This window comes from Sitophilus oryzae, unplaced genomic scaffold, assembly GCF_002938485.1.
Source record: "Sitophilus oryzae breed Bouriz unplaced genomic scaffold, Soryzae_2.0 scaffold_1507_pilon_pilon, whole genome shotgun sequence".
NCBI classification, from domain to species: Eukaryota; Metazoa; Arthropoda; class Insecta; order Coleoptera; family Curculionidae; genus Sitophilus; species Sitophilus oryzae.
The window spans coordinates 509,485-534,500 of record NW_022146178.1 but is presented as its reverse complement, the minus strand read 5'-3'; the positions used below and the strand labels follow the sequence as shown (position 1 = coordinate 534,500).

The window sequence follows — 25,016 nt, the reverse complement described above, 5'->3', positions numbered from 1 at the left end:
AAATTTGTTGTCTAAAATTGCTTATAATGGAATTAGGGACAATTTTTAAAATAGCCGAAATTTGTTTTTTTCGAAATATCTAGTAAGCCATGAACTTTTTCAAAAATCTTAAAGGCGCATATTTATGGCTCCACAAAACTGCAATTCTTTCCTCATTTAATCGACTCTCTATCTCCAGTAGTTTCCGAGATACCCATAGAGAACATCGTAGGAAACTCACCCTGTATAACTGAGACACATATATACTTCGTCAGTTAAAAGGCTTAGATTACAGTTGGGGGTTGGAACCCTTGGTGTTAAAACAGCAAAATAAAACACTAAATCATCACAATACACCAAAAAACTTTTACTTTTTCACTAGACGCGCGTTTCGCTAACCATGTTAGCATCATCAGCAGATGATTAAAACTAAACTTCTTCATACTATATCAATTAGTAGATATTATTTGTAGACTTTCTTACAGTGGCGAAATACTCATAGAACTTTTTTGAAGAGATGAATACGCCACAGAGGTATAGACATTTTTTAGTAGATACTAGTTTAGTTTTAATCATATGCTGATAATGCTAACATGGTTAGCGAAACACGCGTCCAGTGCAAAAGTATACGTGTTTTGGTGTATTGTGGTGGTTTAATGTTTTATTTTGCTCGATTGATAGAGTAAAAGACAAACATAGTCAACATAAAATAAATTTAATATGTTTATAATAAATTGAATTTCTAACATAAAATATTATACATTTTTAATCTCTATAATTAAACTATGAACAAGGAGTTGATGTGTATAATTATTTTAGAGTATTATACATACCATAACAATAGACTAAAGGAATTTATTAATATAGATTAGGCGCGTAGGCTGTTGACTCAGAATTTGGGATAAGTTCCAAACACACTACACAATACATAGTATAGATAAGGGTGGTATATTGGCCATGTTAAATATATTCATGGATTTAAGTTGTTAAGACAATCTTTGCGTAAGATATTGGTTGGCAAGTTAAATATTGCGTGATAAATAAGTAAATGCTAAAATTATTAAATTCGGGGACAAAGAAAACACCATAACAATAAATAAAATAAGCTAATTTTATTATTACACGAATTGTTTACACGTATTATATTACAGATTACACATTATTCTTAAAGGATAACTGTGGTTACTAAAAATTATTATTTTTTTCAAATTATTGTTATTTGAAGTAAGTTTTAGCAATACTGATTTTTAATAATTAGTAAAATGGTACACAAATTTCTCTTATCCTGTAATAAAAAAGTAGCAGTTTTTATATCGTCGGCTTTTTGACGAAAAGGCGTATCTCGATTTTTGGCGATTTTGAGATATCAACGTCATGACATGCCCAATGGGTCATATCATAACATAGCGAATTTGCGCATCTCAATATTGTACCTTTTTCATTTTATATTCGTTTAAAAATTTGCCCCATTTCAAATACTACAATTCTTCGTTATGACTAACAGACGTATGTTGAGATAAGGCTCTTTGTTATATCAATTGTTATAGCAATTATTGTTATAATTCAAAAGAAAGATGGAATTTGAAATAGGTCCTTTTGTTGAGAAAATCACACCATTCTACCTAATTATTTTCTGATGGTTGTTTGGGACAAAATAAAACTTCTATCACGGCAGCAGTTCTCTTTTACAGTGTGATTTTGAATCTGTTTTTTTTGCCAAAAACCATTGTTAGAATGAGCTAGACTCTGCACATAGCTGTATCGGGTATGCAAGAGATTGTCCGAGAAATGCCCGAAGGAAAATTGATCGAAAGCAAAACAACGAGACGAAAATTGCCCTAATGGAAAATTTTCCGAAATCATAATTTCCCTAAGAACATTTTAGCGAACCAAAAACTTGCCCGAAAAATACAATAATTTTCATCTCATTATCATTGTCAGGCTATTGGCATTGTCATCCCTGCCAATGTTTGGAAAATTTTATTTATTGTATCTATCGTCATCCAGCATAAACAGGTAGAATGGAAATCGAATTTGTTATCATTGAACAGGGAACACAGAGAGTGTTACTCCACAATTATTTGTATCATAAAGGCACGAATGAAGAAACATGTTTTGTTTTTGTTTAATTTGGTTTTTTTTAAATGGACCGTGAGTTTAAATGCCCTGTATAAATGCCCTCAATTATCTAAATAATTACTAAAAATATATTAGTTAAAAAAATGTATTTTTGTATAAAAAACAATATTATTAAAATAAGCTAGATAAAAGTATTATATTTTAATTGATTATTGTCTTTGCTTCTGGAATGAAAATTGTCTTTGATTCCATTTGATCTAATCCAACGCGAATAAAAGTATTTAAAAATATTTGTTTCTGATTTTTTGGTGATTTTCAGATGTTTTCTTGTATGTATGTATTGTATTTTCTTGTATGTAATTCCATAATGTGAATATTGTATTATATTTTTTTCCTTATTAAGAACACTTTACCATCATTTTTAAATTTATTTTACATGGGCGTATGTATACTATACGTTCGGAAATAAATTTATTATTATTATAACAAAAAGGTCTATCTCTATTAAACAACTAAAAATAAATTATTTATTAGAATTTACGCTCAATTTATCTTCAGAACGTTTACTCAATGTCTCCGTTTAAGTGTTAATACAAAAACACTATTAAAAAATTAATTTTAAGTTAATTTCTTTAAATTGCTCTCCTATAGTAAGTAGCCAAAATCGAGATACGCCTTTTCGTCATAAAGCCGATGATATGTAACATCACTTAATATCCTAATCTGAGAAATTATAAGACACACATGAGTAGTTATGACGTCAACTGCTTGTTAATTAACAAGAATATCGGCTTTGTCATTACGTACTCACTTCCTCTAATCAGTTGCTTTGATTAGGGTAAGGCCAATTGATTAGAGACACCTACCTATTCCACATTGCGCAATTTGGAAATGTGATATTTTCAACGCGATGATCACAGCATTTCTAATTTAGATTTTTCTCAATATTATACTCTTTTTCAAAAAACTCATATTTTCTCTCTACGCTACTGTTTTGAGTGTTGTTTCACTAACCACTAACGCTAATTGCGATTATAGCAGAAGCGACATCCAAAAAAGTCTAACATACTTGAAAAACAGTGAGAAAGTCCTGATTAAAAGTAGGTACCTTCTCATAAAATTACAATAAAGAGCAGGAAATTAACAAAATATTAACATTTATAATACATTCATTTACTTGTTGTTCTTAGGTTCCATTTAATAACGCAACGAAAATATTTATCCATAACAGCCCAAGGCTGAAGAATACAATATTATTATTATACAGGGTGGTCCGAACTGTATTCCGGAAACTTCGGCAGCATATTTTACTGATAAAAATAAGTAAAAAAGTTCATATAAATGTATGACTTAAAATGCTTAGGTTCAGAGATAGAGGGTGTAGAAGTTTCATTTTTATTTCAATTTTTGCCAAATAATTTCTGAACTAACGTCAATATTTGGATGAAAATTGGTGTCTAAGAGTTTTTTGACATGAGAAATTTGATTTTGTTATCAATATGACTCCTACTTGTAGAGGGCGCCACCTACATGTGTTTTAACTGTTTTGAAGAGTAATAATTTTTTGTCCATACCTGCATAAAACTATACTGAGTGAAAAAATATACATTTCCGTGATTTCCTTCGCAAAAAATGTCTTCTGGTAAAAATCGCTACGAGCAACCGTTCTCAAGATATTTAGAATAGAAATACTCAATAAATGTCATTATTGACTAAAAATAAACATGTTGAGCAGATAGTTATTTGACTGAAATGGGAAATTTGGGAACTTCTTATTTTTTTAAACTAACCATAATTTTGTTTTCGAATAAATGATGATAAAACAGTTTCTGTTGAACTTTTGGCACAAAAACATTTCAAATTTATGGTTTCAGTCTAATAACTATTTAGCCAACATGTTTAGTTTCTGTCAATGATGACGGGTATTGGTAATTTCGGTTCCAAATACACCCAGAACCACTACACGTAGAGATTTTTACCAAGAGACCTTTTTTCCGTAGAAAACGTCGTAAATGTACATTTTTTAACTCACTAGTTTAATACAGGTATGGACGAAAAGTTATTACTCTTCAAACCAGTTAAAAAATATGTAGGTGGCGCCCTCTACAAGTAGGAGTCATATTGATAACAAACTCATTTCAAAAAACTCCCAAGCACCAATTCTTATCTAAATATTGACGTTACTTCAGAAATTATTTGGGAAAAATCGAAATAAAATTGAAACTTACTACTAAACTTATTACACCCTGTATCTCCGAAATTAATCATTTTAGGGCATACATATATACAAACTTTTTTACTTACTTATTTTTACCTGCAGAATATGCTGCTAAAGTTTCCGAAATACAGTTCGGACCACCCTGTATATAGATTTTCTACACATTACGTCTCATTACTTGATACAACTTTTTTAACACTAAATAAAAGTTTCAAATGTTGTTCAATATTCACATGGAGCATAAATAGATACATTTAATACAAGTAATCTACTAGTTTTTAAAATGACAACTATCAGTAGATGCCTGCGTATTTTTCATTTATTTTTTTCCAAATTCCACTAAATGATGATGTACCTACTGTTTTTATTGACTGTTATTAGAACGTGTCATTTTAATACTCCTAATTACATATACAAAAAATTGTAATGATATTTTTATTATTGCTTTTTAAATTATCTAATTATTTATTTTTATTATCAAAATTAAAACAAATATGTATTGGTTTCAAAAACAATATTTTTAAATCTTTTAAATTAATATCCATTTACTGTCTTGTCTGAACTTAATTACTAACACTACTTACATATGAATTCCAGTTCTTAAAATCCACAATTATTAGGTTGAAACTTACCTGAAAAAAAAGCAAATAAAAATTAATAATTGGAACAGAACCTCTATATTTAAATTTTATTACATAATAAACTGGCAGTTGTTGTACCCATGGCAGTAGCATAGTAGTAGGTACAATAAATGCTAGTATTTTTTACATCACTTATGGCTCTGGTTTGGCAAGGTGCAACTAGGAGGGGCTAGTGTATTTTTAGCCTCCCACCACAACCACTAAATTGCCCCCTCCCCAGATGATCGGCGCGGGTCGTTTAAAATTGGTTTTACCCTCAAATTAATGTTATCTTATAAGTGAGTTGAACCTCCAAAAGACTAGAGCCCCCCTAAAAGTGAGTATCTAGTTGCGCCACAGTTGACAAATAAAACTATTATTGTTAGTTTTTTTTTACTTTTACTATTAGACTGATAGTTTTTACAATATAACATAGATGAACTAATAAACAAAATAATATTTGATTTAAGTAAGAGATATAACAAATATAAATATAGTTATATATAAAGTTTGTTCTGTTCTGTAGAATCATAAACTACAAGGAAACTAAATAATACAACAATAACTGAAACCAACGCACGTTTCAATAATAAAGCATAATAAAGCAAAGATCTAGTAAGGATACGGTTAGCTTCTCACACCTACAGCACATAACTTCTAGGTTTTGAATTAAAGTGAACTGCAGACATATGAAAACATTTTGATGTCTTTGGGTACATTTTTAATATGTATCCAAAGACATACTTAACCATATTAAATGTTTAGATATACAGGGTGAGTCTTAAATAAATGCAAATATTTTCAGGGCTGGTAGATCTCGGTAGATCTGGTAGATGTCGGTAAAAAAAACTTTTTTTCCAAAAATATTTTCTAAAGAGAAAAAAGAAATATATTTTCTAATTCACTTCTGCATCACTGATTCATCGGAACTTTTAAACGCAAATATCTTGAAAACCGTTCGCTGTTTCGATCTAAACGAAGAGCACCTTTTTAAACGGTTTTATTTAGCTCGACCCGTATGGTATTTATTTGTTTGTTTATTTGGGTCAAAATTAGAAATTGAAATTTAAGTACCTTCCTGTTGTCAGATTGATCTGAAATTTGGTACACACCTTTAGTTCCGATGACAATACAATATAGTAATATCAATAACATTGTAAATCTAAGATGGCGGTACAAAATGGCGGATTTCATATTTTTTCACAGCCCCCTCAATATGGGTATCAAATGAAAGGGCTACACTAGTAGAATACTGTGATTATGACAAAATTTAAAATCCAAGATGGACGTCGTTACAAAATGGCGTATTAGGTGAGGGCATGAGTAGTCGTGTCCAGAACAGTTGTGTCCAAGATTGTGTGACGTTAGAAGGACAGATAAAAAAATAGGTGATTAGATGTACCTACGTAGTTAGCGGTAGCTTTACCACCCAAGTTAAGGTAATAGGTTAAAACGTGCTGAGGACTGTACAGCATTAGGGTGGCTAAAAATGTAATGTCGCAAGCGTTTTCCCTCAAGATTGGGCGCCTCCTGCTGTATATTATAGCCTTGCCCTCTACTGAACCCTCTGGGGGGTCGACCGTTAAAATGTCCATTACTCGTGGGAACAACATGGAAACAATAAATAAAAAAACAAACAAAAATAAAAACGAAACTGCTACACAACGAAAAAGAAGGCTCGAAAAGGCGAAAGAAAAGTATAGAACGAAACGTGCAAAAGAAAGTGAAAATGAAATCTATAGTCGACTACAGAAGCGAAGAGAACGGTTAGCAACAGAAACACCTGAGCAACATGATGCCAGGTTAATAGCACAACGTGAGAGACAAAGGCAGCTGGTAGAGTCACAAACACCTGAGCGTCATGAGTCCAGGCTAGCATCACAACGTGACAGACAGAGAGAGTTGTTAGCGGCAGAAACACCTGAGCGTCATGAGTCTAGGCTGGCATCATAACGAGAGAGACAAGGAGAGTTGTTAGCGCCAGAAACACCTGAGCGTCATGAGTCTAGGCTAGCATCAGAACGCGACAGACAGAGAGAGTTGTTAGCGTCAGAAACACCTGAGCGTCAGATTGTAATAAACTATCAGGTAAAAAACCATGTAATAATGATGCACTAAATTAATTAAATAGAATGAGGAATATTCGGTAGGCATTTCCGTTAAATACTAAAAACTAGAAAATAAAAAATCGGTAAAAAAACATTTAAGTTAAACGGTTTTATCTTATGTGCACTGAAAACTAGAAAATAATAATAACAATTAGGTATTTTAAACTTCTAGTTCAGAAATATTTTAGTACTAGGCAGAATAGCTTTTAGGCATATTAGACTAAAATAAAAACGTGGGGCCCCTCTGAAATCCTACCTATGGCAAAGCATATCTTTATACTTTGGTAGATCATGAGCTCGGCGTTCGCTGGTGAAGCCGCCATGGCTGGTTATTGATTGTCAAAATCTCCAGTTGCGATTATAGTAAGTCGATGCAATCCACACTTAGTATAGAAGAAAGTATTACAGCAATAGTTAATGGGCCCCACGTTTTTATTTTAGTCTAATATGCCTAAAAGCTATTCTGCCTAGTACTAACATATTTCTGAACTAGAAGTTGAAAATACCTAATTGTTGTTATTATTTTCTAGTTTTCAGTGCACATAAGATAAAACCGTTTAACTTAAAAGTTTTTTTACCGATTTTTTACATAAAAAAATTCAATCAAACATTTCGAGGGCTGTAATTTTTTCGGGAAAAATAATTGTTAGGCATATGTTAATTGGAAATTTTTTGTTTTATTTTTATCTGTAGAATCAATTATCTGTAGATTCAGTATTTTGACACCCTGTATACCGTGTGCATCTCAAAAGTGGTTCACCCCCATAAATTTTTTACTTTTTCAGATAAAAAAACGAGATTTGGTATGTTAGTAGATGATATAAATTAGGATTAATTGGACGTATTCAATTGTTTTTGGTTACTACCTGTTTCACCGGAAATTACTATAATTTTTGAATTAGATGATCAAATCTATTTTTCCAAAGCTCCTGGATTAAAAATTAGTGTTTTTAACACAGCCACTCTAGATTGAAAATTAAAATACGATTTTTTTTAAAAGATAATGTGAAAAGTTGACATATGATATGTCATTCTATTCAGAATAAAACAAAAACATACCAAGGGTGCCATTTAAAAATCAAAAGTTGCAGTCATTTCCGATGAAACAGGAAGTGACCAAAACAATTGAATACGTCAATCAATCCTAATTTATGTCATATACTAACATACCAAATCTCGTTTTTTTATCTGAAAAAAGAAAAAAGTTATAGGGGTGAGCCACTTTTGAGACGCACCCGGTATATAGTAGTAAATAAAATAAAACATTGTTTGTAGTAGTTATCTACAAAAACAATCATAGTGGATAGGTGGCACAATTTTAGATTGTTCCGGGAATACAACACAATTTTTTAGTTTCTAAAATTACACTTTTTATACAAACCAACCTAGATAAATACGTCATTAAATAGGCTTCATTTTACTACAGATTAATAATTTAATTTTCCTAAATTAGGGAAGTTTTAAGGGCGCTTTGGTCTAGTAAAGGGTCGGGGTTAATGTCGAATTCGGTCACAATTAGCTAACTACAAAGGGTCAAACTTTTAGAGATGATAACGCCATCACGTTGTTCGACTTGTTGCCAGTATGCGCTCGCTGTGGATTCTGACGCAATTATAAGTTGGTTATTCTGATATTGGATGAATATGGAAAATGTAGAGACCTTTATTGTAAGTTTGTCAGCCAGATTTAACACTTCTAATTCACTTAATAACTAATATAAATGAGCAGGATTAATAATAGCTAGTAATGAGATAATAAGCAATGCTTAGAAAATTATACACATATATGAGTTATGTGTTGAACAATGATAAAACATAAAGTTAACGTTTACCCACAATCCTAATAAATCGATAATATTGACGCATTCCTCTTTAAAAGAGCTAGGAGAGATGTTGAAGATTTTGGCGTCAGAATTTCTGCTGACAACAACTAGGATCGTTATTTTAACCATTCAGAGGGATGTGTTGGACAATGATAAAACATAAAGTGGCATAACGATTACCCACAATGCTAATAAATCGTTGATATTGACGCATTCCTCTTCAAAAGAACTAAGAGAGCTGTTGACGACTTTGGGTCAGAATTTCTGCTGACAACAACTAGGATTATTTTTTTAACCATTGAGATAATAGTTATTTTTTATACAAGACGTTGCTGCAAGACCAATACCAAGAAAATATTGGTCTTGGTGCTCATATTTTGCAACAACAATTTCTGTAACATGTTAGTAAGTAACTACAGACGTTTATGATGCACACTTATAAATACTGCTGAATAAAAAAAACAAAATTTCATGCACATATCGTATAATTTCAGGAACGCAGAAACAGAATAAGAAATTTTTAGTTCTTGATCCCATTAAAATCATCTAAATCATAACAATTTCGTAAACTACTACTAGTATCCAATTTATTATAGATGTAAAACACCTATTTTTATGACAAAATCTATTAGTGGCCCTCTCAGCCTACTTTGATAGGCCATTTGTTCACAGAATAAGGCCACTTTGTGAATACCGAGGAAAATAAAGTTATATTTTTATTTTCTAAACTGTGGTATTTGGTTATTTTTTTCTACGCTCGTGTCAGACGGCTTTGTTCTTCTTGTTCTAATTAAGCGATAACCTCCTGGGTCCATCAAATTTAGTACATATTTTTATCTTCCCATTCTTGTTTATCGTTTATTTATTAAAATTATGAACAAAATACTAACGATTTTAATGTTTTTATATCAGTGAGTGTTGTGTATCCACAGTGAGAAACAGCATGGCATCAAATTTGTGAGAGTTTTCCGCATATTCAGATTTATTATAAACTAATAAGAAAAAAAAAATACTATTATACAGGGTGAATATTAAATAAGTACAAATATTTTTTCAGGGTAGTATACTTTGACCATAGAAACAGTCTATGGGTTTTTTTTTCACGAAAAAAAATCAAAATTTGGAGTTTTTTTTTAATTTTGGAATATTTGTTAGTTTTTAGTTAAAAAACATCATTTATTGATAATATTGCAACATAGGTAGTAGATCAAACTGCCGTGAAAAAAAAAACAGAAAAGATCCACTGGTTCTGAAAATTTAAGAAAACTAATTTTTTTATTTTCAAAGTTAAAAAACTCGTTTATTTTGGACTTATTTGAAAAACTGTAATGAGAAAATATGTTTCTTTTATCCAGATCTAATAGCCCTGAAAATATCTGCACTTATTTAAGACTCACCCTGTATATTAGGATCTGTTATTAGCTAATAATAATTTTCAAAAGTATTTAATAAATTGTTTATTCTATTTTGAAAAAGAAAATTGACATTAAATAATGTAAATAATTTTCTTGACTTCTGAAAAGAATAAATCTAAGTTTAGTTTTATAAATCCTTATTAATTCAAATAAAATTATTATGACATTAAACGCTATTTGTTTGAATAATTAAAATACATATTTATGTTGAAAACCAAATATAATAAATTCTTATTTGAATTTCATTCATGAGCTAAGATTGTGATCCAATTATATTTCTTTACAGAGAGACGACTGAAAAAATTCGCCAATGTCTGGTAATATTTGTTTATGCAGTTTATTACTTATTTTTGTTGGCTCCATATCACTATGGCAAAGCTATTTACAAAGCGCTTGTACCAGATGAACCAAAGAACGTTAATGGGGAAATTGTTTTGGTAAGTATAAGTACCTTGATTTTTTTATATTATAGAATTTTATAAGCTTAGTGTGTTAGTGATAAGCCTATTTAAGAAATGTTTGTTAACAATCATATATTATATTTAAATAGTTTGAGAGTAGTATGGTGGCTGTACTACGTAGACCCAGATATACTGGTAGGGAAGTATGGCCAACACAATCACTTACTATTTACCTTTCGATTGAGAATCCCAAGTAAGGTAACTTAGATACCTAGAAACTATTTATTTTTCTTTAAAAAAATCAACAACTGAATCAGTAGGTCTAAGAATAGGTTGTTATCTATTTTATTTACCCATAAGTGATAAGGGTGGTCCACCCCAATATTTTTTTTATCTTTTGGACAATTTTTTTATTTTTTTATGATGTGGCATTAAAAATACATACAACCCTAAATTTTCACCCTTCTTCCATCAACCTCTATTTTTAATAGCGATATTAGTAATTCAATAATTTTCAACCCGTGAATAAAAATGATTGTTGTTCCATAAAAAATATTTATATGGCAAAACGTTTGCCGGGTCAGCTAGTTTAATAATAAAAAAATACAATTTAGATTTGAACCAATAGTATAACGGAACTATAATAATACCGTATGGTCGAAAAAAAACGGCGTCAGAGATGGCTATGAAATGAATCTAGAGTTATAAAAATACATGGAAGTATTGATATTAGTTGTATTGGTATACAAAATATTAGAAACTTTACGATTTCAAGTCACAAGAAGTATTGGCTAACCATATGTACATCTGCCATTTACACCTAATTTCTATAATAAAAATGTAACTTATAAGGATTTTACCAAACTGGATATATATATTTTTAGATTACTGGTACGGGTCATGGCATGGGACGTTTACTGGCTCTAAAATATGCCAAAGCGGGTGCAACTGTGGTTGGTTGGGATATCAATGAACATCTTAACAACCAAACAATCCAGGAAATTAAGAAAATGGGTTATACTCGTGTATACGGATACAAGTATGTACCAATCAGAAGAATTATATATTTCTATTTAGAAAAAGATAATTTCTTTATATCTGTTACTCATATGAATGACAATTATGAAGTAAAATCAATTCAAATTCGTTCAATACAAGTGGTAGAGTCCTAATTCTATTGCAAATAAATTCAGAATATTTCCAAAGAACAATCTTACCTTTGTTCAAGTTTATTCTATTTCTTCTTCGGTCTTTGAGTCTTGTAGCTTGTATACAGGTTCGGCAACGTCTGTCTTAGGGTACTGATTTTCGGATGTACGAAGAATAGAGTTAATGTGTTCAGTAAAAAAAAACGTACTGAATAATGAGAGAAGAGCATTTTTTCATTTTTCTCTCTCCGACTTACCAGATCGCCATAGCGAGTCACTCCATATATGTAAATACCGACCCAAGATTTTCTGTTGCCGACAGTGTATTTACGAGTATAATAATCAATATAATTCATTATCACTTAAAATGTGTTTTGTTTTTGGGTTTATTGACTTGTTTGGTCGTTGGCCAATTGTGCACTTGACCCTGAAATCATAAATCGCAAAAGCAAGTAAAATTTGCAAATTATGGCCAAAGTTTGTTTTCAAACAGCTTTTATAGTTTATTTTAGCAATTCTATATACACTATCGGACAAAAGTAGAGCAACACTTCGAGAAATATTTGCAAATCGCGATTTTTTAATCATACATGCATGATAATGTATACAAATACAATAAATTTAAAAACTACGAAGTAGGCTATGAGTATCCATTACAGCAAGAATTTTTACTAATAAAACAAATGAATTTATTTTGACATTTAGTTTTAAATACTTAATAATAACGCGTCAAAAGTAGAGCAACATAATTCATTCCAAAGAAGGGTTCTAACAAAAGTAAAGGCCAAAATAATTGTGCGAGGTTTATTTTATGTTTTTTAAATATTTCTATGCTGGATTAGTCCTGCCAAGAGGAATTCCAATTTCAAAAGACTTGCAGCAAAGAGTTGTGAATGCATTCATGGAAGGTAACAAACAAGCCGATATTTCAAGACAGTTTGTGTTACCCGGTACAGTGTATCTAAAATAATTTCATCGTATAATGACAGGGGATACTTAGAAAAGTTGCCAAAATCGGGAAGGCCAAAGCAGAGAAAGAAAACAACAGTAATGACCGACAGACGCATCAAAAGAATTGCTCAAAATGATCCTTGGAAGTCCGCATCTAGAATTATTGCCGAAATTCCAGAAATTACGGTTGGTATACGAACAGTACAAAGAAGATTAGTAGATGCAAATTTATTTAGTAGACGTCCAGCTAAAAAGCCGTTAGTTTCGGAAAGAAACAGAGCAGCAAGGTTGGCATTCGCACGTCGGCATTTAAACTGGACCGTCAATGACTGGAAAAACGTTTTGTTCAGTGATGAAACGCACTACAAAATATTCAATTCTGATCGAATGAGGCGTGTGAGGCGACCAATCAATACAAGGTTTAACCGTAAATACGTAACACCTACAATTAAACACGGCAAAGGCAGTGTATTTTTATGGGGTTGTTTCTTATGGAATGGGACAGGCCCTATACACTTTATTAATGACACGATGGACCGATTTGTTTATAGGGATATTATGCAGAATGTTATGCTTCCTTATGCAGAATGGGAAATGTCACTGCGTTTTATTTTCCAGCAGGACAACGATTCAAAACACTCTTCACAAGTTGTTCAACAGTGGTTTAGGGAAAATGACGTTCGAGTTTTGCAATGGCCAGCACAATCCCCGGACCTTAACCCCATTGAAAATCTCTGGGAAGAAGTAGAACGTCGTATTCGTACCAAAATGTTTCCAAATAAACAATCCTTGATAGATAAAATTAATGAAGTTTGGGCAAATCTTCCCGAAAATGTCATTCAGAAGTTGATTGCTTCAATGCCACGCCGTTGTCAGCAAGTTATTAATAATAATGGATATTCTATCAATTACTAATGTATTACTTTCAATTATTATTGTTCTTAAATGTGTTAAATATTTTTTGTTGAAATAAGACAAAATAAAATCTGTTGAATACAATTTGTTGCTCTAGTTTTGTCGCCTCCATTCTCATTAATTTTTATAATCATTCTTATTTACCATTTTGAAACTGACTAAAAGGACACCAAAAAAGTGTTTTAGTAAACATAGCCGAAAATTTCAACCTAATATTTTTTTTATTCAAACATAAATAAAATAAACTTTGCTTTGCTCTCTACTTTTTGTCCGATAGTGTAGCTCAAATATTGATTAATAACGAAAAAAAAACATTGTGCAATATAATATATGATCGATATTTTGTTCTTTTTTCAAAATTATTGTTTAATACATATTTTTTTCCAATTTGTGGCCTAAAAAAAACCTCTTCCTATAAAAATCTTTGTCTGTTTAAATACTGTAATATACAATATAACGTAATAATAACAGATCAATTTTACTCCAGGTGTGATGTATCAGATCGAGCAAATGTATTTGAAGTGGCTAAAAGAGTCGAGAATGAAGTGGGAAATGTAACAATTTTGATAAACAATGCCGGAATCATGCCGTCTCATTCGTTTCTGGAGCACACTGAAGACGAAATTCGAAGAATAATAAATATAAACGTCATGGGAAACTTTTGGGTAAGCGAAGAAATAAAAATAGTATCCAACAAATATACACTTATTTGTTTGTCTTAGAGTAATTTAGTTTTCTTTCAATTTTCTATTATTTGAATAACCAAAAAACTTCGCCAATATATTCTGCAGATAAAAATAAGTAAAAAAGTTGGTAGAAATGTATGTCCTAAAATGCTTAGTTTTGGATATACAGGGTGTTGAAGTTTTTTTTTATTTAGATTTTTCCAAATAATTTCTGAAATAACGTCAACATTTGGATGAAAATTGGTGCCTGGGAGTTTTTTGACATGAGAAATTTGATTTTGATGTCAATATGACTCCTACTTGTAGAGGGCGTCACCTACATATTTTTAAATGGTTTGAAGAGTAATAACTGAGATATTTGGAATCGAAATTATCAATATCTGTCGTCATTGACATACATTAAACATGTTGACTAAATAGTTATTAGACTGATATCATAAATTTGAAATGAATTCATAAAAATCACATCTCTCTTGAGATCATCACATCTCTCTTGAGAAATTTGATCTTGATGTCATATTGACATCAAGATCAAATTTATCAAGTCAAAAAATTCCGCCAAAGACGCCAATTTTCATCTAAATATTGACGTTACTTCAGAAATTATTTGGAAAAAATCGAAATAAAAATGGAAGTTCTACACCCTGTAACTTCGAAACTAAGAATTTTCGAACATTTATACGAAACTTTTTTACTTGTTTTTATCTGCAGAACATGCTGCCAAAGTTTCCGGAATATAATTCGGACCACCCTCAATAATTTTGTCTATTAACTATAGTAGACCTACCAATATATCACTTATTATTACTATATGTATAGAAAATCTTGTTGACTTTTATGTTTTATTCTATAGAAAAAATGATTTCACAAATTTTGCATATCTAAATTAAATGACGTTGAATATGGAACAAGAAAATTTAAACTATACTTTGCAATAATATTGCAAAATATTATAACACAAAAATGATAATACCCACTAAACCGCAGTATGTAATTAAATTTATAAAACGCTTGCCAAATAATAGCATTACACAGTATACACAGCTTACCATCATGGGAGTTTATTGGCAATAAATATACCATCCAGTGACCTAATATTAAAAAGGATATTGATTTTGGATGAAGCTGTTAAAATTGCGAGTTAAAAATCTCATTTGACCATTAACGTAGAAATATACCGTGAAAAGAATAAAAACCACGTGAAAAATGACAGAGAGAAACACAAATTAATCAGTAAAGTTTAAAACTGCAATATAATTATTTTCAGTTTATTATATTTTTCTGATATCTAGATTTATTGTTGAACAAAAATTTAAATAACTCACTCACCTGTCAAACGAGTCAGTGTCTTTTATTCAACCAAATTGTAGTAATTTATAAAAAATTAAAAAAGTAAACATAATTAATTGCATCAATTGTATTACCATAGTATAAGGAAACTAGTAGATTTACTCCTTGTCAAATCCTTTGTTCTTTTTCTGCCAGTTTATATGACCTTGTTCTCGCCTACCGTGACCACTGACGTAGATATATAGTTATGGTCTATTAGCTAGGCAAAGTATAGTCGTGGCACTAGCCGTAGTTTCACAGATATGTATTTAGAAAAATATGAGTTCCCAATAAAATAAAATAAAATAAATTGATTATCGAGTAAAAACTTGCTTGAAAACAGAATGAAGAAGACATTTCGTGTAGATAACAATTCTTCTGTATCTGAAAATCTTCTGATGGGAAGAAATGCGGAATAGTTATTAACGGCTATGCTTTATAACAAATAACGGCCGGGTTGAAGTTTGTGATCCGAGGCGATAGCCGAGGATCATAAGCAGCCAAGGCCGTTATTTGTTATCGGCCGTGTTGCGTTCCTAGATTTTTCGTCATACTGCAGTGATTTTTTAGATACAACACTACTATTTAATAACAAATTTTATTGAACAATAACACAAGTAAGGATAAAAAATACATAATGTCTTATACTAAAATTCATTTTTCATGATAATGAATGGAAATTAAAAGTGCACTTTAAAGAAATTCTTAGAAATCTGTAATCCTTCCCAGGGATTTACAGATTTTATAGAAGAAGATGATGCTACTGAAGAATGGCAAATATTTGTATCCACTAAAGACACATTATTTTTGAGCTATCATGAAAAAAGTTGATTTTGTTATTTTCATTCTTTTTGAAACTGATTTTTCTATGTAAGTTTCTGCCACTGTTGAAGACTCCCATCCTCCTAGCTCCTTTAGCGATAGTAACACCATTTTCGGCGAGCATGGTTAAGATGATCTACGAAATGAATGCCAGTTCTGTATAACGTTCTGGGATTCTCCAAGTTCAAAAAATTTGCAATTTTCGCGGTACGCTCCCGATGGTATGTATACCGACGATTTGCTTGTACACTTGCCTTCTTTTGTAACCAATGAAAATTTTGGATTGTCAAAGTTACGAGGACGCAGGTTGATGTATTTTTGTATAAACCATAGGCATCAAACGGAAGGCCTGTTTTTGGAATAAGAAATTTCCATCTTTCTTTATTTAGTATTTCTTAATGAGACAAGAATATTTTTTCCGAATCTTCGAAATCATCAACTGTGAGTGACTAAAGCTCGCTGCGCCTACAAGCCCAAGAATACCAAGCACCAATACAATTTTTTCGAGTAACCAGGTGTAATCATCGGCATCCAGTAGAAATTATTTATGTCATTCGACAGAACTTTGGCTTTTTTGGTGAATAACCTCGTTTTGCGCCGCCTCAGAACATGAACAGTTTACCAAATCTATGAACAAATATAATTTAGGGATGAGTATGATTAAATATCGAAGAATATAATGGCTTTTTACCTTGATATGTCGATGCTTACATACTCTCTCAACGCAAGCTTCTGGCATGGATATCTTTGTCACAGTGATGTAGGAGAATACATTTCAGACATTCTTTTAGCATAAGCCAGCAATACCGCTTCATTTACGCTGTTTATACTTCTATCCTGCCGCCACTTCAAAAAATTGTCATATTCCTGCTGATATCTCTCTCTGGTTATAGTCGGAAGTATAATTTTGAGTAGCCGCAGCCGCTTCCTCCTGTATTTCCAACGGAATTTCTCGCGACATCTCGCTATGGTCTATTTTCCCAATTTTTGAAAAGTCCAACTGACAATAAATAGTCATTGTTGCAGGTGACAGACGTTACGATTACCTTAGAAACTTAACGGCCGCCGGCCGTTATGATAACGTCCGGCGGACGTTATATGCATCTTTTCCATTCTGATTTTGCTTATGTTATAATAATATAACAATATAGTATGACGAAAAATATATATAGTGAAATATTTTTATATTATTATCTATTTCAGAGATTTTCTACAATTTTATTATGATTATTATTGGAATGAAAATTTTATGGTAAATCCCCTGACCAAAGAATATTTTCATGTGCATATTTGAGACAACCTGTATATCTAAAAAACTATTTCTAAGATTTGCCCACATGCTAAAAAAAATAATAACATTTAATTAATTACATAATATCTCGGCTTCTAAAATAAACAAATATAATTAAATGTTTATTGATAATTACTATCAGCTTGCCGATTTACATCCGATGGAAATCTAAAAAAACTCAAAGAGCAATTTTTTCAATTATTACTACAATTAATAGCAGCACACAGTAAGGCACTCATTTTTTGTCAATCCGTCTCTGTGCTGGAACGCAACGCTCGAACCTCGCAGCTCGACGAACGGAATTCAACTGAAACGCTTTGCAAGCTGCCGATATTCGACAGCTTGCAAAAACTGGCAGAAAATATTTGCGAGAGTGCAACTACTCTTTTCCTTAAACTATGGTATTACATCAGTTCATCAGCTGGTTACTCTAGAAATCTTAATCCTGTTAGCACAGATAACATGTTGTTATCTGTGCTGTTAGACTTAGATATTGGACTTTAACAGCACTTTATTTTTAGACCCTACAAGCCTTTTTACCAACAATGAAAAGAAATAACCACGGGCACGTTGTAGCACTGTCTTCTATAGCCGGATGTATTGGTTGTACTAACTTAGTACCCTACAATGCTTCTAAGTTTGCAGTAAAGGGTCTTATGGAAGGACTATATGAAGAATTTAGGTAGCGACAACTCATACAATATTTTTAGCCGACCATACCAATAGGTATGGTAGGCTATTAAGATCGACAAAAAGGTTTTTTTAATTTCACTCAAAATGAGTTATTTGGGTCATAAATGACCTAAATACAAAATATTTTCATGGTGTCTGTCTGTCTGTCCGTTTGTCAAAATAACCGCTAAACAACTCAAAAACCGCTAAACCGATTTTAACCAAATTTGGCACAAAAATACTGTGGCACCCGAGAATCTTGTAACGTTTTTAGTTCGTTACATGTCTTTTTTACATTTAATATATGATGTCTGGCCTATCGTCACCGGATTCCCTCTCGTTCAGGCCTGATCATTTTGTTGGTACGCTTGGCGTAATTTTTACGTTCCCTAGTCACCAACCCTGCTATCGTTTCACTATTCTGTGGAGGCGCGCGCTGTCAACCTCGCTTCTGTCAACTCTCTGTGATTTAACGGCACTTTTGGTTTGACCGTTTGGCCTGTCAGACGCCATTAGTCCCAGTTTTTAGAAATGGTAATTATTTAAATCTTGCTGTATAATCTGAATCGGCTGCTATTTCGAGGCTACAGGTAAAGATGAGTTATTACCTTTTATAGATTCGATATTATTATTGAATATTTTTAGGGTAGAGTTACGGATGTCCCAACTCGTATTTGTATTTTGCTGGCACGTTGGCGTCCCTTTTCTTTTGTCCTCCAGAATGTCACATGGAAGAAAGGACAGGTTGTTTATTATTTATTGAGCCCTCGGAAGTATTTCCAGGTAGGTTTATTTTGTTTATTAGACCTTGTTTGGTTTTAAACAAGAGTTTCATATTTTAGGGTCCAAGGTACGGGTAGTGTCTTATGTACGACATTATCTTATGTACGGATGTCCTGTGGACGAGTGTCCCCAGTAAGAATGATTTTTTCTTACATATAAGTGCCACAGCGTGGATGTAGCTTGAGTCCCATGCTGCTTCGTTCCCAGCTATAAGCTAGTTAGTTACGGCTGTATCAATTCATGGTGTCCTCATTCTGGCCCCTTTGGTTGTGTTGGATGGCTGAGTACAGAGATGCGAGACCACCTCACGCTGTTACTGTTTAAAGCAAGATTACATAAAGAACAGCTAAGTGTAGATTTAAGTTCTAGTTTTACATTTAACATTTAAAACATTTACAGTCTTAAACAATAACGTACATCTTAAATAATATCGTACAGACTATGTTTAGTGGTTAGATTGTTAAGAACATTCATGTCGATTTAATATTTAATATAATAATTAATACTAAATATAATTTAGATCTTAGGTTTCATTGCATTACATCTTGTAATGGTATTACTTTTATAGATATTATTATCGCACTATTTTAACAGATGAATAACCAAACATAGATTCTAGAATCTACAGGTTGCAACATCTTCGATTTAGCATCATATGGAATATATCAAATTAATTAAAGTAATGCTACATTTCATATATTCTCTTAAACTTTACATGTCTTGTATTTTATCGTAGTTGTTTTCATTGATATTTAGTACGACTCTTACCACCACTTTCTTTGACATATAACCACTATATATTTATTAGAACTCTACAATGTCATGTACCATCTAAGAACATCATGAATAAATATAGTCATTAGTTTGCAATATACAACTGTGTTTTCTTCATGCCTGGCGCCCAATATTTATAATTTGAGTTATTATTGTTAATTAGTTTCTTTCCAGTGAAATACCTTATCCACGACTGCTCTACCAACGAAAAGCTGCCGTGATAATGTTTTAAAAAAAACGCTACAATCTGGCCGTTAGTTTTTTGGGGGGCTGGGGGGTTGGTAAGGGGGTATGGGAGGGGGTTAAAAATTTAAAAAAATCGTAACTCCGAAATTACAGTAGCTAGCAAAACGCGGTTTTCAATTTAAGATTAGAATAATATTTGCAACAAAATTTAATAACATCAAAATCAATAAAGTCGCAGTTTTTGAGATAAAAAATTGAAAAATTCCTTTTACTTTGAAACTAAACCCATACAGTTACCATCAAATCAATACATTACTTTACGATGTGTTTACATTATTAGATGTAAAACACAGGGTGACACACCTCTGATGTAAATATGCTACGTTTACATTACTGTAGTTCAACACGTATGCACAAAGGTTAAACGTCCGCCTCACAATGTAGCCACAGTATAGGATTTACGTATACACAAAGTAAGGGATACACAGTGTGCCCTAGGATACATAGTGCTTGTGTTTTACGTTTAAAATATGTTTACACATTGCAGTTGTGACTACCGCGCGTATACGTATGTATTTTGCTTCGTATATACATCTTGTGCTAGATAAAACTACTTCTTATGAACGAATTTAGGAAATAATACAAGTTTTGATGCCTAACTTTTCGCTCTTTTTAAGAAATATTTATTCAATGATATCAATTATATCTTTTTAGAACGAAAATTAGGAAAGCAAAACTTTGTATTTTCCAAAAGTATCTCGATCGTAAGTTCGAGAGAAGTAGCCTTAAAATTGTTCCATTTTTGTTTTGTATTAAATGTAGCATTTTTCTTCCATAAAATGGATTAAGTGGTTAAAAAATAAAATTCTTATATTTCTTTATATCATGGAACGCAATAGCGCAAATAACACAATAATAATAATTATTTACACTGCAGAAACCAGAAGTAAGAAAACAATGTAAAAGAACAGAATTTGTATCAAAATGTATTAAAAATATAAGTACCTAGTATAACAACATACTAAAATGGTAAACACTTGAATTTAAGACTCAGCCTGTATAAAGTTCCTTATTTTTTTTGGTGGATAATAAGAAAAGTATCCCACAAAAACTCCGTAAAATACTGAATTCGAAAACAACTTGTTCATAAAACAAATTTTTCGGAGAAAACAAATTAACTCTAAAGTAAATTTAATAATGTTGTCTTCTTAAACAGAGATGCAAACATCCTAAGGGTTTTCATTGTTGAACGTTATTTATTCTTAACAAAAAAAAAACGTCTAATTAATTAAAATGAAAAAATATAAAAAAATTAATAATCAAGTAAAAGAAATGTTTTTGTTGCCAAAAATATTTCTTTTCTTTTAGGTGATAAAAAATTATATTTTTTACTTATCTGTCTTTATATTAATTTAGCGTTTGCATTTATTTCTCCTACTTATAGTAGGGGGGCTCAATATGGCTAAGTGGAGCGTTCTGGAGACCTATTATGGGGATAATTGTATTATGAAAATTCAAAAAAAATATGACGTATGCCCTTTTACTAGCCGGGGGAGCGTGTACAGGGTGGGTCAAATTGGACGCTTTTAAATGGAAACACCATTTCAAATAGCAGATAGACGGAAACTAATATCGGTGTCTGAAGCTCAATTTTTATCAAAAACATGATGGTGAAAACCGCACATCAATATCTGTTACCGCTTCGGAGTTACGGGGTGTTTTTCATAGCGCATTTTAACAAATCGCTGTAACTTTTTACTATGGAAAATTTTGTATTTCTATGAAACATTTCCATAGCGCACCTTTTACGTAGAATTTAATGGTTTAAGCATAATTTTTTAAAATTAATAATTTAAGAGTTATCAACAGAAAAATTGATTTTTATTTGGGACACTTCTCTATATTTTTAATTAACCAAAATAATTTAAAATTAATTTTCCAAAAATATAGCACACTTGATATTTTGTTATAATCCCCTCCGAAATACAGAATTTTTAAAAGTTCACCACTTTTAACTAGTAGGCTTTGGACCCCTTATTGATGATATGCCCTTAATGGAACTCGAAAACGTATTTTTATAGCAAGACGACGCACCGCCTCTGAACGCTGAAATTATCAGCAAATTTTTGCAGCCAATTTCAAGAATAATTGAATAGCCAACCAAGATCCCAGCCGTTGGCCGTCGAGGCCGCCTGACTTAGTGCCCATGGATCTAATCTTATGGATATATTTGCGGAAGAATAAAGGTTCCTTATTCTTCCGTATAAACTAGACAAGAATAAGAAATACTTAGCAGTTATGAGAGGGTATCTTTCACCCCCACTGAGTTTATGAATTCCGCGAGAAATGTTCAAAAACTGCCCCGTCTGTCCATAACAGAAGACGATTGATATGTCGAACACCTGTAGCAAAATCTCATGTCTTGGTTTGCTAGTTATTTTTATTGTTATTAGATATAGTTTAAATGTGTTGATGTTGGTTAAATATATTTTAAATTGTTATAAAATTCTGCATCTCTCATAGCAAATATTATTTTCGTTATGCTCACAACTAGATTTTTTTTGCATTACAGCCGGTGCCGTTCAAAGCCTATACTTATTTAAAGCGGCCGAATTTGTATATACTCTATATCTCGAAGAGGAATGGAGCAAAATATCAAGTGAGTTATATTTTTGGAAAGGTAATTTTAAATTCTTTTCAATAAATTAAAAATATACAGGGTGTCCCATATAAAAAATCAAATTTTCTGTTGATAATTTTTAAATTATTAATTAAAAAAAAAATTATACTTAAACCATAAAATTCTACGTAAAAAGGTGCTTTGGAAATGTTTTCATAAAAATACAAAATTTTCCATAGCAAAAAAGTTCCAGCGATTTGTTAAAAATGCATATTTTTGAAAAACACCCCGTAACTCCGAAACGGTAACAGATATCGATATGCGGTTTTCACCATCATGTTTTTGACAAAAATTGAGCTCCAGACACCGATATTAGTTTTTGCCTATCTCTTATAGAAAAGGGTGTTTCCATTGAAAAGCGTCGAATTTGACCCACCCTGTACAGGTTTACAAAAATGTAAAAAAAACAGCCACAAAAAAATACTACTTTTACTATATTTTTTGTATTTTTTACTACATTTTTGTATTTTTTTATTATATTTTTTGTAGAAGATATCCAAAGAATCAAGTAGAGTTTACAACAATTTATCCCTTCATGGTTGACACTGGATTGTGCAAAAATTATGAAATCACAGCCGATTTCATAATGCCGATGGCAAAAGCAGAAGAGGTTGTAAATGAGATCTTCAATGCGCAAACTCGAAATATAAGGCACATTATAGTGCCCACCTATATGACAGGTCTCATTGACTTGTTTACGAAGTAAGGATATTAGAAAATGAGTTATAATGAATAAACTAAATCATTTACTAACAATTTTCTGATACTTTAAGATACTGGCCACGAGAAGTAACAAACCATGCAAGAGATACGTTTAGAGCCGAGCTGAAATCAGACTTGGAAATAGTTACTAATGGCAATAGCATTAAAAAGCACAGTTAGGAACAATGAGTGACAACTCACCCACAGATTAGAACACATTCTCAATGTAATTAGTATTTAAATTGTATTACCAACTTAATTTTTACAAAATAAATCTATTTTTAACTTAGGATGACCAAGTCGTCGCGATGTCTCAAACACTCCATATTTTGATATCTGGTATATAAAATAGATTTTCCGAAACATTATATTTTCCTAAAATATTTTCTCTTGAAACATCACAACATCCATTTCAAATAGTGGAAATCAATATATCATTAATTAGAACTATCGAGACGAATACTATCGAAACATTCGATAGTTGCACCATTCGAATAATTCGATAGCTAGTAAGAAAACATTCGTTGAAAACTATTCGAATAAAAATATCGAATAGATGCGTCATCTGCCTTGGAAATATATTACATCTGGCAGCAAACCATTCATTTAAAAATTCATTCATTTGTAAAATTCATTTATTCGTCAGGATCGATTATAATAAAATATAAATTGGATTTTAGTTGTCGCCCGGCGACGTAGGTTTCTTTCCTAGAAACCCGACAGCGGTCGGCGGTCGGTGGCAATGGTATGAAAAAAGCCGGCATCTTTGATTTTGAGTCAGATAAAGGTAAGGACACATTATTTTTTTATTGAAGTGCTAGTATTTACACAAAAAATACATTATGAACGGCGCTGTTGCCGTATATTCGTATTAGTTGGTATTAGCAAAGAATATTATTCTTTGGCATTGTAGTTAGTTAGGGATAGTATGACCTGTGGTTTTGGTATGACTATATATTTTGCATTTTTTTTATTAATATTCTGTCTGTTTTTACACTGCAATAATACTTTTTATTTTGGATGTAGGAAAATTATTTTTAATGTTTTTAAGCAAAACTGGTTTAATAAATAATAATAACAGTAATAATTTGTTATACCTATTAATACCAAAATTTAAAATCATTTAATATAAACATTTTTTTAAGTAGTAGCAAAATATAAACAACAAAATAGAAGTCAAAATTATTTATATTAGATCCTATTTAAAAATAATATACTCTCTAAATTTTTTGGCAACGTTGGTTTATTAAATAATAATAATTACAGAACTAATTTGTTATATTAACAACAAATTTTAAAATCATGAAATATAAACATTTATTAATTTTCTAAGCATGCAGTGTAATAGAAGAAAAATATAAATAAAAAATTAGAAATCAAAATTATATATGTGTATTACTTTTTATTACTTTGTATTAGTATTTAAAAATAATAT

At 31.4% G+C, this 25,016-nt stretch overlaps 2 protein-coding genes across 3 annotated transcripts in view; one reads left to right on the top strand and one right to left on the bottom strand.

Annotated features, from left to right (window-relative positions):
- The window catches only part of LOC115878260 (cAMP-specific 3',5'-cyclic phosphodiesterase), a 743,109-nt gene that overhangs the window by 663,765 nt on the left and 54,328 nt on the right, over nt 1–25,016 (bottom strand). The gene's annotated exons all lie outside the window — the stretch shown is intronic.
- Nucleotides 9,694–23,871, top strand: LOC115878261 (short-chain dehydrogenase/reductase family 16C member 6-like). Its single transcript, XM_030894696.1, has 7 exons — nt 9,694–9,783; nt 10,528–10,678; nt 11,527–11,681; nt 14,144–14,321; nt 18,306–18,466; nt 23,369–23,581; nt 23,653–23,871. Exons 1-7 carry the CDS (start codon nt 9,770–9,772, stop codon nt 23,759–23,761), a joined length of 981 nt encoding a protein of 326 aa, XP_030750556.1. The 5' UTR covers nt 9,694–9,769; the 3' UTR covers nt 23,762–23,871.